Below are 14,764 nucleotides of genomic sequence, written 5' to 3' on the forward strand. Positions count from 1 at the left end.
ATGAGAAGTTGCAAAATTGTCTTATTAACTTTTGGTGTTTGTTTTAGAGCTTTGTGATATGTCTTGCAGAAATGAGCTTTAGCACTTATTGCAGAAAACTTGTACCCTTCAGAGAAATAAAAAATCATGCCTATGAGGCCCATAGAGCTGCTTCTCAGGCTAGTTTACAGCCACACCTGTGTAGAAATGGCTCCAAATACATAGGTAACCCTCCACATAGATTTCCACCAAGCACTCACTACTCAGAAGCAACTTACAGCCCTGTGCCTGCTGACACAGCCCTGTGTCTGCTAATGGTGTGAGCTGAGTGCATTCAATGAGTCTCTAAGGTATTTTCTATTACCACTTCTGTTTCTGGTTTTTGCTTCCCACCATCAGCATTCACAGAATTATTTCCACAAAAGGATATCAGTTCCTAGGACACAAATCACACTGATCAGGGATTTTGAACAAGCTATTGATGCAAGTTACTTGCAGAGTTTCATGTAAATCACAAATTCGGATAGTCCCGATTGAAAGGTGGATGAAATAAAGCCATTCCCAGCTACATTGCTTGTGAGCTTGTGCACTTTCTGTGCCAGTGATAAAGTGGGGGAGAAGTCAGAGGACTTGTAATCCCACACTAAAACTTCATGTGGTAAATGCTGCCTGAAGAGCTGAGTGGGTTTGGACTTTTACCTGGTTGTGCAAAAGCCAGGGTCTGATGCTCTTTTGACTGCCATTGCTGCCACCAAATTTGTTTGAGACTCCTTGAAACAAAGTATTCTGTTTAGTTCTGGTTCCTTTTTCCATATTTGCCTTTCCCCAGAGGCTCGGACATCAGTCTCTAATAGTTGAGGCCTCCTTGTTCACAAGTTACCGTGTTAAGTAGAGCATCAGCAGTGGTACCCTAGGCATGTTTCATAGTGCTAAACACAGATCACGGTGTGAATCCACACCCTTTCCTAATAGGCTCTTTATTATTTGGACACCAATACATAAGCTTAGGAGTAAAGGAAAACTAATAATATGACTACTACCTTAAAATAATGTTACAGGTACAAAAACTGTAGAAGCTTAAATGGCAACCCACTGACAAGCTTAACAATGTTGGTCATATCAGATGTAGCAGAATTAAATGTCATACAGTCGCCTGGTTTACTATATATTTTTTATGTTTAGTTTATCTTGGAGAGTTGAGAATGTTACTTTAGGACAAGTGCTTAGGTTTTTCATGGCCAACCTAAACATATTCTTAGGCCTGCTTTTGCCTCTGTGGGTTATCACTCCCAGTACTAAGAAAGTGGCTTTTTTCATTTATCAGCCAGGTCTTGTTATTTATGAGATTCAACAGATTCTTCAGTACTATGGCTGATTTGTATGAAATCTTTTCGACTTCCTCTTAGCTTTTCTAATGCTAAGTATGATTGTGATGTACCTATTTTAACATACCTTTTCTGTAGTGTAATAGGATATTAGCATCCTGCCAGCAAAATTCCATCAGTACCAGAAAACATCCCTTTAAGCAAATAGCAGGGCATGGGAATATTGTCATGGAGATGCTCTGCTGATGGTCTTGATGATTTTGTAAAGCTCTAGCATTCATGTTTTGTACTTAGTTCAAAACCAAGTGTGTGGTAGTGTTTTTAAAATGGAGTTGTTACTTTGCTCTGCACTCCTCTTGTCTCTGAACTGTCCAGGCTTTTCCAAGGCTGAGATTCCATTTCCCAGTCATGCTATTTGTCCAGACAAAAACATCCCTCGTTTAGGGGGTGCAGTGTGTAAGAATTGTCTCTTTCAGCATTGGCAATAAGAGCGTCATAGTACTTTTCAGTTAATGCTTGCCTTCTTTAAAGGCAGAACACTTTTAATTCCACAAACTTCAAACATAGCTCCTCCATTTGAGCACACTAGCAGTCCGGTTTTTGTTCCATCTTTGATGTGTCTGCCTCTCTTTTTGACCAAGCAGATGGACAAAGGCTGTGCTAATGCCTGCACTGGTGACATGCGAGAAGAGTTTACCTTTTCTTGTATTGCCATGGTGCTTCAGAATTAGAAGTCTTGTCTGCTCTCAGAACTATGAAGACTTGTGTGTCTTGACAATTTGAAGTGTCCATTGTCCATTTTTCCACAGAATTGCCCTCCTTTAGCTGTCTTGAGCAATGAGATTGGGCACAAAGTTGACCACATGTAACTTCTCTGATTTCTGTTCTGCCTTAACCTGTTCTTTGTCTGTTGAGGGCAGGTGTGTTGCCTGAACCTCTTCCTTGTCTGTTGAGAGTCCAGGGTCTTTTGGGGTTTGGGATAGCCCTGTTGCCATGGCCAGGATCAGGAATCTTCCCCAGCTCTCTGCTGTAAAAAGGTCCTGAAAGCCTGGAAGACTGCTGAGCTAGAGCACAGCAGTTCCTTGTTGCTACCCAGATTGATCACATGAAATTTGGTAGGTTCTACCTTTGGGCTGAATGGCAGGGACAAGCTTTTGGAAGATGAGAATTTCTTGTGAGGTTTCATGGCCTTGTGGACATAAACATCCTCAGCTTTGCCTTGTGTTCAGCTGATGATCTATGAGAAGTTAACAATGTCATGCTGTTCCGAAAAAGACGAGTGCCACGCTGAGCTGTATAAACAGAGCTGCAGCCTGCAAGACACATGAAGTAATTCTGCTACTCTGCTCAGAACTGGTAATGGCCCAACAAGGATACTGCACCCATTTCTGGGCACTGGTCTGCACTAAATGTGGACACACACTGGAGAGAGGCCAGAGGAATGGAACAAGAATAATCTGAGCTCAGGGAAGCATCCTTTGGAGAGATGCACTGGTCTGCCTGTAATAGACAAAATAAGAAGGCTTATATTGCAATAAAAAACATTAAAGTTAGATGTGAGCATCCATTTGCTTTGGTAAGAGACAAGAATCATTGGAGAAGGCTACCCTACTGGTAGTCTGGTAGTACTGGTAGTACTGGGTATCTGACAGGTCTCTTTCCTCAAAAGGTTTTAGAGAAAATAAGTCAGGAATGGCAGGAGTATTGTTGAGCCCTTCCTGGGCTAAGGGACAGGCTGCATGACCCCTTGAGATCCTTTGCAACCCAACTGTTATATGAACATGAGCAACCATCATTTAAAGTTTTGGTTAGTTACCGTTTGATTAAGAAGTACTTCATAAAGTCACGTATGCCATCAGTGCACCACTCAGCTTCTTCTCACCTAAAGAACAAAGATTTATTGAACATTGCTGGCTTTTCTGTGTGATTTAATCTGACAACTAAAACATTCATTCAGCTATCAAGACAGTACCAATTGCTGCAAGCCTTTCAAATACCCATGGCTGCACCTTAGGTACCATCTCTCCTCCCTCAGGTATTGTTTCTGCTGTTATAATAGAGTCCTGATGTATCCCCCTGTTCCCTTCCCCCACTGAAGCTTAGGTGAGATAGCTGCTACTTTACTTCCACTTCCAAGGGAGTTTCAAATTCAAAATGTCTGATAGTTACAAAACAGAGTGGGGGAAAAAAAAAGTATATTTAAAGAGCGGGTAGGGACTAAGTATAGTACTGTGTCAAAAAAAAAAATCACAATACTTTTAAAAAATATGTTTTCTTACAAAATAAATATTATGGAATTATATGAGTATTTTCTGAATATATGTATAGGGAAAAGCTTTTCTGCATTGAAGAGCTTATAATCAAAGAATTTGTGTGCTAATACTAAATAATGCTTTCATTGTAAAAATATCTGCAAAGGAAAAAATCAGCAATGGATTCCAAGCTTCCTTGTTTGTTAATTTAATGTTTTCAATTTATTAGCTGAAAACTGCAGGACCACAGTAATTTGTTCTATTAGCAGTACAATTTCCACCTGCATTTTGCTAAGCTTTGATGTCTTCAAGCATGCATTAGCAGGTAATTCAATCTTTGGCTGCATAACGCTTTCCTTTAATAAGGAAGAGGCTCATAATCTTAATCCAGTTAAAGAAAAGAGAACTGAAGGAAGATTTGCCACAACAAAAGATGATTCTAAAGGATATTAATTTCTGGTACTGACAGCAAGCTAATAACTGGTCATCTGGAAATCAGTATCTTCAAATATTTTCAACCTCAGGCTTGGAGAGCACTTGAAAGCAGCTGGGAGACCTGTACCTCATATTAAATGACTTTGAGATACTTGGCGTCCCAGCTATAGGAGGTGTTTAAGTATGGAGAATTATAAATTTCAACACTGAGATTTACAAGGAGCTGGACATACATTTAGTTTTGCCGGGTTATCTTTTTTGTGTCAGTGCATCTTTGCACATTTTTCCTGAGTTTGCAGCATTGGAGATGTAGTTTATATATATGTGGCTCACCTTGTTCACAGACAGCACCTCTGATAATATTTCAGTTCTGTGTCCTATCCCTGAGAATAGCTAGTTCCAAATTATTCAGGGGGATACCAAGTATTACCCTCTACCGTGAACAAATAACTTTTTTTTCATTGTCTAATCCCTTCTTGTGCTCTGGGAGTAGAGTGCTGTAAATACTGTTTGAAAATGAACCCTTTTTGACCAGTTTAGATGTTTCAACTGCCTACTGTGAAAAAAGAGAAATAAGAAAGTGAATTACCTTTTTCTATGTTTAATACTTCAGCCACATACTGTGTGGTGGTAAAGAGTGGTTCCTAAATAGGCAGTAGCATCAACTCAGGCACCACCACAGTATCTTGGCAAACTAACTTACGTTGTCTCTCTGTTCATGATGAAAATGGTTTCCTTTTTCATAAGCAAAGAATCCTGAAGGTAAAAAGAAAGGCTTATTAAAGGGAAAGCAAAAAAACAGAGTAATTAATCAACAGGCTGTGGTCTCAAGCTCACCCTCATCCCACAGCAGATGGGGAAGTCACTGATCTTGGTCCACCTTGACTAGGTCCTGAGCATGGTTCTTTGCCTGGGCTCAGGACATCCCATTGCTGGGCACCTCCAGCTCTGCCCCTGAAGAAATATGCAGTCCCCCAGGTCTCTTTTACAGCAGGGAGGGATGCAGGGGCAGGATGCCCTAGGCTAAATAGCATTAGTCAGACCATCCCATCTCTTTGCAGCCTCTCTTCAGAAATTATTCTCCCTCCTTCAGATGTCTCCCCTCTAAGTACTGATCCCACGTGTGCTGGCCCTCACCTCAGTACACTGTATCAGCTTTTTTTTGTACTACTGAAGAAATGAAAATCCAGGCCCCTCTTCCCCTTGTTTCTCTTTCCTACAACTCCTCCTTGTTCTCCTGGAAGGCTACATGGCTGGGTGGGGTGACTCCTCAGGCCTTGGGTGACCTCCCAGCCTGCCCTTGGCCTGTCCCTGCTCCTTGCAGCAGGATTGGAGTAGATGACCTTTAAAGGTTCCTTGCAACTCGAAACTATTCTATGATTCTGTGATCAGGTTGGATGGGACTCTGAGAAACCTTATCTAGTTGAAGATGTCCCTGCTCATTGCAGGAGGATCAGACTAGATGGTTTTCGGAGGTTACTTCCAACCCAAACTATTCTAGAACTATGATTCTATGGGCACAGTAGGGTGTGTCCATTCCTTACCAGATGTGATTAGTAGCATTTGATTCACACTATCCTCAAACCTGGCAGCATTTAAACAAGCGTGCTCTACCTTAGCATGACTGCTGTGCCCATGATGCTGGCTCCTTAGCAGATGTGGGCACAGGGCTCTCCACAGAAAGTGGCCTCTGGCCAAAGCTCCAGGTCGCTCTTCTTTCCTTTTGCCCACAAGTGTCAGCTATGAGCTCTTGCCTGTCGCATCAGGCTCCGCATATTGTTTATCATTTCAAATCTTTATTTTGCTCTTCTTTTTCCTTCATATAATCTCTTAATTTAAACAGTGCCAGCCTTTCTAACCATGAAATCACTCCTGAACACACAACTTTTTTGCTGGCTTTCTGAACTGCTTTCTGATGTGCTATGTGCTACACTGGGACAGGTGGATCTGAGCCAACGCTATCTGCAAGCGTATTTAAAATTACTTTAATAATACTGCTGCATTGATTCCCAGGTTTTAATCTCACTTTGCTACCCGGGAGAGCACTTTACTTACTTTCTGGCTGCTATTTCTTACAGAACAAGGATCCCTATTGAATTGTCCAGAAGAAGACCCACTTTTGGCCTGCTGTTATTGATTTTCTTGTGACTGCTCATTCTGGAACATGCACAGAAACTAATCAAAATGAGTGTAAAAATATTTTTTTCAGCTCATAATTGCTTCTAAGAACAGCAGCTCCCAGCATAACTTTTCATGCCTGTGCCAGACAGAAATGGTGGTTTAACAGGAGATATATACATCAATCAGTCAGGCAAGGAGGCAAGTGCAGTCATTTGCACCAAAGGCAGAGCACCCTGCTCCACTGGGCTGCATCATTCACACCGGGACTGGCTGGACCAGAGGTCATATGTGACAGACCTCACTTGTCAGCCCCAGCGTCTCTCACAGATAATTTGCAGGCCTCAGGGCAATTCATGACGACCCTACCCACCTTTGCAGACTGCAAAACAGGTGAAGAGGTTCAGCGGGGGAGCAGATGACTCTTTTTGTCAGGGACCCCATGCAATCAGCTCGTCCAGCATTGGGAGGGTGCCCTTGGAAAGACAGTAGCAAGGAACAGACAGACACTGGTGGAATGGTTTGACAACCTGTCTCCTTGCTGCCTGATCTGAGCAGTGTTTGGGAAAAAGGACGGGCAGAGTAGCGGCCATGGTTCTCCACGTGGGTGGAAACTTTCCTAAGTTGTCCTCTCATGTGGGCAGGGAGTGCGCTGTGCACAGGTGTACACAGCATGCATGGTGTACTTGGCCTCCCTGTCTGCAAGAAATTTGGTGCACTCCCGAAGCACTGAGCTTGCTGCACATTCACCAGCTACCTCGCTGTATTCTCAGGAAGGCTAGCTATGTGTCACAGCAGTGAGTCATGGCATAAAGCCCTCTTCTGCAGCAAGCAGGCTACATATCTTTCTTCCTGCCACAAAACCAGATGCCCATCCTGTAGATGATTGTAGATATTTCTTTGAGGCATCAGATGGTAATTGGGCTTTGTGAACATGGACAGAATGGAAAGGGTCTGCAGCTGACTACAATGTTTGTTTGCCTTTCAGTAGTTCATCCCATAGGACTTGGCAGACATGGCCTAAGCCAGGTAGAGAGAGAGGATATCAGCCTAGAAAATGTCTGTTATGCTCTTTCTTAACTTTTTTGAATCTATAAGTGGTGGTAGGAAGATGAGCTTTCCCTAGCTGAAAAGTTGCAAAGTACTTCCTTTGTTTTTTTGTTGGGCACTGAAGAATCAAGAGCTACCATCCATCTGCCAAGGGAAAGGAAAACCTATAAGCTCAGGGACAGTTTTCCACACACTCATCTGTTGCTCTGTTCTGTCACCTCCTAGTCCTGTCTCTGGTTAAAGTTCTGTCATCCTGGTGTCAAAGGACCACATTCCAATACCAGTGGGCTTGTCAGTCAAAAGTGCCCATCAGATGTTAAAATACAACGTGCTCACAAGTGATAGACTATATTGTACCCTGGCTAGAGCAGTGTGACAAAACTCCAGTTGCTTGTCAGAGGAACATCCCAAGTGTTTTCTGACTGCCAGTGTTAGCAGCAGCTGGACATTTCATGTCTGTGTTTCAGATTTTGAGGATAGTGTTTAAATCCTCACTCAGCAGTAGGGAGCTTGCAGTCAAGTTTGTCAAAAATGGGAGTTTCTGACTTTGGACTGAGTCAATTGTATGCTGCAAATATGAAATACCTATTATTTCATATGAAACCCAGTATCTTCCTACAAAATCTTTCAGTGTGACTCCACATCTCCTGGTACAAAAAATGTTTACCTGGACGTATTTTGATCTCTAGCCAAAGTTTTGATTGCCTTTGCCAATAAAAAAAGAAATAACAGTTTAGAGTGGACTCATCACAGAGGAGTGCAGCCTATGCCCAGCTGTCTAAGTGTGTTGACTGCAGAGGCATGAGAACGATCTGAGATTTTTCACTCTTCTCCCATTGACTGCTGCATCTGGACCTTCTTTTTAACAAAAATGGGTGAAAGATTTCCAAAGGCTTGGTAGTCATAGAGCATGCATATCACTAGGGATGGCTCCTAGAAGAACCCCCATTATCACAATGTCTCCCTGCAGGAGCTCCTTTTTTGAACTAGGTAGAGGTCAAATCTGTCCAGGTACATTTAGTGGATAATAAGTCATCATCATAAAAAGGTTCTCAGAACTTGAAAACTCTTGGTGACTTATTTCAAAAATTAACTGTCCTCAGAATTAGCAACATATGGCTATCCTCCATTCTGAATGGGGCTAACTTCAGATTTTCACTACTAGCTCTTAGACCTATTCCAAATAGGCTGAAGAGCTGTTTATTATGATTTTTTGTACTACGTCCTCCCCCATAGATATTTTCATATGCCATAATTAAGTTAGTTCTTCATTTGTCAAGCCTATAGATGTGCTGCAGGGAAAATGGATTGAGCACAGAGAAGCTGCAATATTTCTCATCCCTAGGATGCAGGCTTCAAAGTGATGACATGACCACTGAACCTTTCAAGCCTTCATGATTTTAAATACTTCCCTGGAAGTCATCCTCACTTTGAATGTCAAAAAGCCTTTCCTGCGACCTTGTTTCATTTTTAGCAAGGATGAATTCAAACCAGAGAGTTAAGAACTATCAAGATTATCATAGTTCTTTGCTTAAGAGAAAGGTTTGATTCTTACTGCATTTGATGCTTCCTTATTCCCCACTTGTCCATCCAAGTCTCTCACAGTGTGCTGTGTTCATGGAGGTCTGATCACAAGTATTACAGGGCCTCCTGTGACCAGAGTCACGCAGAACCATAGGAAGATGGTGTGAAGACGCGCCTCACACGTGTGATAGAGAATTAGGCATCCAAGAGAATCACAGAATCACTTGTTTGAGGAAGTGTGACTGGCATCACTGGGGTGTCTGACTTTGTCAAATTTGGTCTGTCTGCTGTGCAGGTTGTTGAGGGGGAGCGGCCACAGAGGCATACTAAAAGTTGATGGAGCAGCACAGAACCACTGTGGCAGCATGAGGTTCTGGTGTGTAGCTGAGTCACTTTTAATGTCTTTGTTTTGCAGTTCTCAGAGATGGGCTGCCCGTGATGCTGTGGTTAGGAAGAAAGAAGAACTGCTGAATTGTTGTTTTGCAATGGAGAAGACAGAGGGAGAAACACCATCACTGTGGATCCCACCCTGTTGCCTGTCTCCCTGCAGACATGTGTCCCAAGTCCTCTCTGTGCTGTATTAAGGAAAGAAAAAGCTTAGACATTACAAAGTCTGCTTTCTTACATCACCTTATCCAGTTTTGCATCCTATAACCCCCTGGTGAAAAGAGGAACAATGACTTTATATAGCTGCTGCTTGGTTCTTTTGCTATTTACCGGGAACACAGCTGCCTATGGGCCAAACCAACGGGCACAGAAGAAGGGAGACATTATTCTTGGAGGACTGTTTCCCATTCATTTTGGAGTGGCTGCTAAAGACCAGGATCTAAAATCAAGACCAGAATCAGGGGAGTGTATAAGGTAAGCCACAAAAAAGAGAAAATAAAAAGTTTTGGTGAGGAAGTCTTGACTTTTCTTGACTCCAGGTGACATGCTATATACTGTGTAAATAGGGTCTGTGATGTGATGTGTGTAGAGGCAATGGGAAGGTATGGTGTAAATAACAGAAAATACAAGTGTTTGAGACAGGAAGTACATATGTTAAACAGTAACATAAACAATATTTGGACAGTAAAAGAGGGCAATCTTTGTATAACCCAAAGCTGCCAAAACACAAATACACTGATCTATCTGGCCATTCACAGTAGACATTTGAATAGTAACTGAAAATTAGCTTTCCTAGAAGAAGGATGGAAAATAAACCATATTGCCCTTAAGTTAATTTGATTACAGTCACGCATGGCAAAATAGCTTAAAAAATAAAATCTGTGGGGTTTTGTGTTGATTGTTTTTTTGTTTGTTTGTTTGTTTTTTCCCAGTTCTGCCTCTCATCTCTAAGACTTTACAAGCTGTTTCGTTGCCTAAACAAGTGGATAGGTGGAAGTGAGATAGGTCACTGCTTTTGAAAAATCCCACTGAACCTTTACAAAGTCCCACACTTGAACTCCTTACTCAAGCTTTCCTCACCCAAAGTCCTTTTCTGTATAAATAGTGCATATAGGCTTTGTCTTAAGTCTTTGGCAGTTAACCATGGAGGGAGAAATGCACATGAAAACACATTTTCTTATTATTAAAGCATACCCAGTTTTATGATGAAACATGAGGAATTTTTAACCTTGTAACCCTGCATGTAATAGACATAACATTTGGAAAGCATGACAGAAACTGATTGCAACTGAAAAGTCATATAAACAAAATATAAGAAATTGATGTGGAATTTTGTCATGACCATGTATGGGAAAACACTTCAGTGTTATGGGACCTCTTCAGTAACCATATGCAAAAAATTGTATATCTGGAGTTACTTGGACTACTCATCCTAGACTGGGAATCTGGTACAGTTTTGTTGCAGATGGTAATGAAGAATGGCTGAAAGCATTCCTGCTATGCTTACAGATTCCAGGCGCGGTTTCCCAGTGAGGCGCTGAGCAGGACACATCCATCCAGGTTGTGAGGTCAGCCCCAGATGCTCTCACAGGGAGCACACAGAAAGAAGCTCAATTAAGCAGGATTTTTTTTGGTTTCTTCTGTGCATGCACACAAAAGTAATTAACTCAATGTACGTGGAATGCCTACTTCATGAAGCAAGAAGCTTGTTCATTTTGTTTCAGCATTTATTTTCTCTCCCAGATGCCACTTTTTAAAGGCAGAATGCTGAAAAGCAATGGGTGTTTTCAGCTCCGTTTTCTTCTTCACCTGCTCCATGTGGCAGGCAGGACAGTACAGATATTTGCAAACTGAACATAGCATTCATTTCTGTCAGCGCTGGGTCAGCCTCAGTGACTCCCTCGATATAGTCACATTATTAGAATGGATCACAGGAGAATGTTCCCCCATGAATATTACAAGTGCATGGCTGCCAAACAACAGGCAAATCCTGAAAAGCGAGACCATCTGTTTTAAGGACACAATGGGAGATCCTTCTGGTGGCATTTGATCTGTTAAAGGGCATCCTCCACCTGAATTTTGCCTGGGTAAAATCTGTGTTCCTTTTACCCCTGCACCAAGATGCTGCAGGTGCAAAAGAGAGGAGTTGACTAAAGAGTCATTCGTGCCATGTTGCTGCACTCCTTCAAGGAAATGGATAAATTGTGAGTTCATAGCATAATGCAAATGGAGAGAGAATACTTAAGGAAAGGCAGAGATTTAACTGCAGAAGTAGTAGCAACAACTACAACAGGAACCAGGGGATGAGTGGACCAGAGATGACTGGAAGTTCCTTCATTGCATGTCTTTACCAGAAAATGTCCATTTCCAGGAAAGTTTTAATTCAAAAGAGGTTGGGTTGGGAAGGCTTTTTGAGACTGGTCATCAGATTTTAATGACGAAGATAATTAATCCATGGGGCAGTTTATGTGCTACGAAGTATTCCTTGTTATTGGTACATGTTAAATGGAGAGCAGATATTTTTTCTGAAAGGATTTTCTATTTTAAACAGAATTTAAGTCAGAAAATTCCCCTAGCTGGACTTATACAGAGATCTCTCAACACAACCACAGTGGTCTTTTTAGTTTTGGACTGCACAATTAGGTAGTAGCTTGGGGTGGGGTTGTGCATGCTGACCTAAGAGCCCAATACATTGTCTTCGAGTCGTGAGTTAGAGTCTTTCATATAATATTTGAGTTTCCTCATTTCTGGGCAGGTGGCTAGTCTGGAATGGGCAAACTCATATTTTCTGGGGGAAAAAAAAAGGTCTCTAGTTTCTTTCCAGAGTAAATCTCCCAGTCTTGTAGTGTCAAAAACTTTTATGGGGTAGGCAATCCACCAGAGGACCATAAGCATGGCTGTACATGGTCAAACCAAAATCTGTTCCATACCTTTGACTACCCTTGTTGCCTTTCTCTGAGCCTTCTCCAGCACTGCTCTATCTTTTCAAAGCTGAGGCTAATCAGTTTTATACCTTTTTTAGATGGCTGTGTACAGCTTTTAGTCTCTTTTTTACATAGCAAAATACGTCTCATATCACGTAGAAAATTAGACCTAGGTCACCCTCGGAATATGTGGGTATCCTCTCTCTTTCCTTGTATTCCTACATTAGGTGGCAACAGCAAAAAGTCATCAGACCACACGACAAGCTCCTTGCTTTGAAACCAAGAACAGACCTAAGGGTTCCAGTGAAACTTCTGTGGGTGGTTTGCCCTTGTCTCTTCCAGAATTCAGTATGAAACAATTCAAGATAATGGGGCTTTCCTTTCTTCTGAGGACTGTTCAACCTGACCTGTGCTGTTTGGGTATCTTCCCACACATTTAGCTGTGTCAGTGCTTTACCTTTTCTCCCAAACAGGGCTTCTCAAAATATGTAGGACCGTTTTTTCTCCACTTTTTCAGTTTTCACAGTCGTCATGGCACCTTTCTCCCCAGCTTGGCATGCATACTGACTTAGACCTACCATGCATACCTTGCACATGATTATTTGGAAAGCTATATACATAATTCAGCAGTGAAAGGAAAAGGGAACAGTAAAGGTGTGTTCTCTGTTCTTTTTGTGCTGATTCTACTGAAAATGCATCTTTACGCTTTAAACACCAAGTTGTAGAGTGAAAACTTACTCATTATTTGCCTCACCAGATGTCAGATAGGAGAGCAATTTTGTTACCTGTTTCAGAACTACTTACATGGCTTATTGTTTAAGCAATGAAGTATCCCTCATTTTATATAAATACACTTTCTGTCATTGTATGCCTCAGGTGCTGTGGCAGCAGCTTTCCTCGTAACATTTGCAGATGCATATCTCATGTGTGCAGTGGAAGCAGAGGCTGAGCACAGCACAAGTAGCCCCTGACCCCCATTCCCTGTCAGCACCCACAGAGGTCTATTCTTAACCTGATTTCTCCGTGCGTTCTTGATTTCAGGTAGATTAGCAGTAGTGGTGGTGGTGGTATCATTAGTGTTATTGTTGGCATTATTGCACAGATGGGTGATACCCACAGATTCCTCTTACCGTAAAGGACTGTTTGCAGTGAGGACGTCGCTTTACTGAGCTGGGATACAGTGTTGCCAACATGTTGTCACTAAGTCATAATTTTTAATGCATATTCTGATCAGCAATCTAGCCAAAGTCCCACATGGTGACTCCTAGCTTTCAGGCTGTCAAACTGTGGTGAGACACCGTTGTGATGTTATAGCACAGGACTTCACAGAGCGTGGCTCCAGGATGCTTTAGCTCATTGAGTCTGTCTGTCCTTCTGAGACAACATATAATTTTACTTCTACCCCTTGTGGATGTATTTGCTAATCCCACTGCAGAACTGAATGCGTAACATGATATTTAGAACTTCTTCCCTAAGGCCAGATTATCTCCTTTTTCTCTTCCACCCACCTTCTGTTAGGTTTTTGGTTATCGTTTTTGTTTGGTTTGGGGTTTTTTTGTCATTGTTTGTTTTTTGTGGGTTTGTGTGTTCATTTGTTTTGTTTTTTAATTTTCTTTGGTTTGCACAGTATCCCTTACTGATAGCCCCTGTTTTTAAGAGTGGTAAACAACTCATTATACCTACTGACTGCAGGAATCCCACAAATGACTGAAGGTCTCCCTTTTGCATAGCTTAGTAATAGCAGTGGTTGTAGCAGCAATAACATGTAATGAATATACTGGAAATGTAGAGAGGACAGAGAAATTAGTGTGTGCATACAAACATGAGAGAAAGGGAAGTCCTGGTGTGAGCCAAGAGGTATATGCAGGCTTGGCCACCATTCTTGAATAAATGTACATGTCCAAGATGGGATTCTTCTTTTCCTTCACATTCTATTGCTTTTAGTGTAGTTTTGATACATGAAGGTAATGAATTCACATGAGGCTGTGAATTACTCTTCTGTGGAGACAAACAGAGATCAGGACTGGCTTCCCTGCTGGATCCAGACTGTATGAGCTGTTCAAACCAAAGCAGACAAATGAGCTACAGAGAGCTCAAACCATGCAGTGAGGAACTAGCTTGCATCTCTTAAATTATATGCCCTTACTTTGTAACATTGACTAGAGACATTTAAGCCATTCTGAGACCCCCTGCATAGGCATATTTATACCAAACAGAAGGAAACCTACAGGAATCAGTGAGATCTCTTTAGTTTGCTATGTAGCAAACTAGGTCACTGCAAAGATAATTGGACCCTGTGACTCCTGGAGATGTGAAGATTAAGACGAGGATTTGTGAAGGAATTGTTTCTGATTTCTCTTTCTCTGTTTGTGCTCCTGCCTGGGAATAGAAAGATCAGTGGGTTGCATACTCTTACAGGTGGGAGAACAGGCTAAAGAACTGAGTGTATTTTGGACACTGAATTATTTACATTACGCTCTTATTAAGAGCTTAATGGCCACTTTTCATAGCACCATATCTCAGAATTGTTAAAATACAAGGCTATGCCAACATGCCTGTAAAGTAATAAGTCGGAAAATAAGTTTTGGACGATGCTTGTTTTCCATCAAGAAAGTATTGGTAGCTGTGGAAAGCTTCTGGAAATCTAATGAAAAGTTTGCTTCTGTTAGCAAATCATTTGCAGTTTCTTCATGGAAATGGCTGGTCAAATTTCTGCAGAGTATTCCAGTGATCAGTAATATTAGTCACAGCAGCAGCATCACACAGGAGA

At 41.7% G+C, this 14,764-nt stretch overlaps 1 protein-coding gene across 2 annotated transcripts in view; it reads left to right on the forward strand.

The window, feature by feature from the left end:
• CASR (calcium sensing receptor) overlaps positions 1-14,764 on the forward strand; it is a 77,834-nt gene that overhangs the window by 25,831 nt on the left and 37,239 nt on the right. For both annotated transcript variants that reach the window (XM_071814358.1, XM_065845258.2), the window contains exon 2: positions 9,099-9,544. In XM_071814358.1, the coding sequence (XP_071670459.1) occupies positions 9,360-9,544 (185 nt within the window). In that variant the 5' untranslated portion in view covers positions 9,099-9,359. The remainder of the gene's footprint in view (positions 1-9,098; positions 9,545-14,764) is intronic.

The sequence above is a fragment of the Patagioenas fasciata genome, chromosome 1 (genome assembly GCF_037038585.1).
Source record: "Patagioenas fasciata isolate bPatFas1 chromosome 1, bPatFas1.hap1, whole genome shotgun sequence".
Lineage (NCBI taxonomy): Eukaryota > Metazoa > Chordata > Aves > Columbiformes > Columbidae > Patagioenas > Patagioenas fasciata.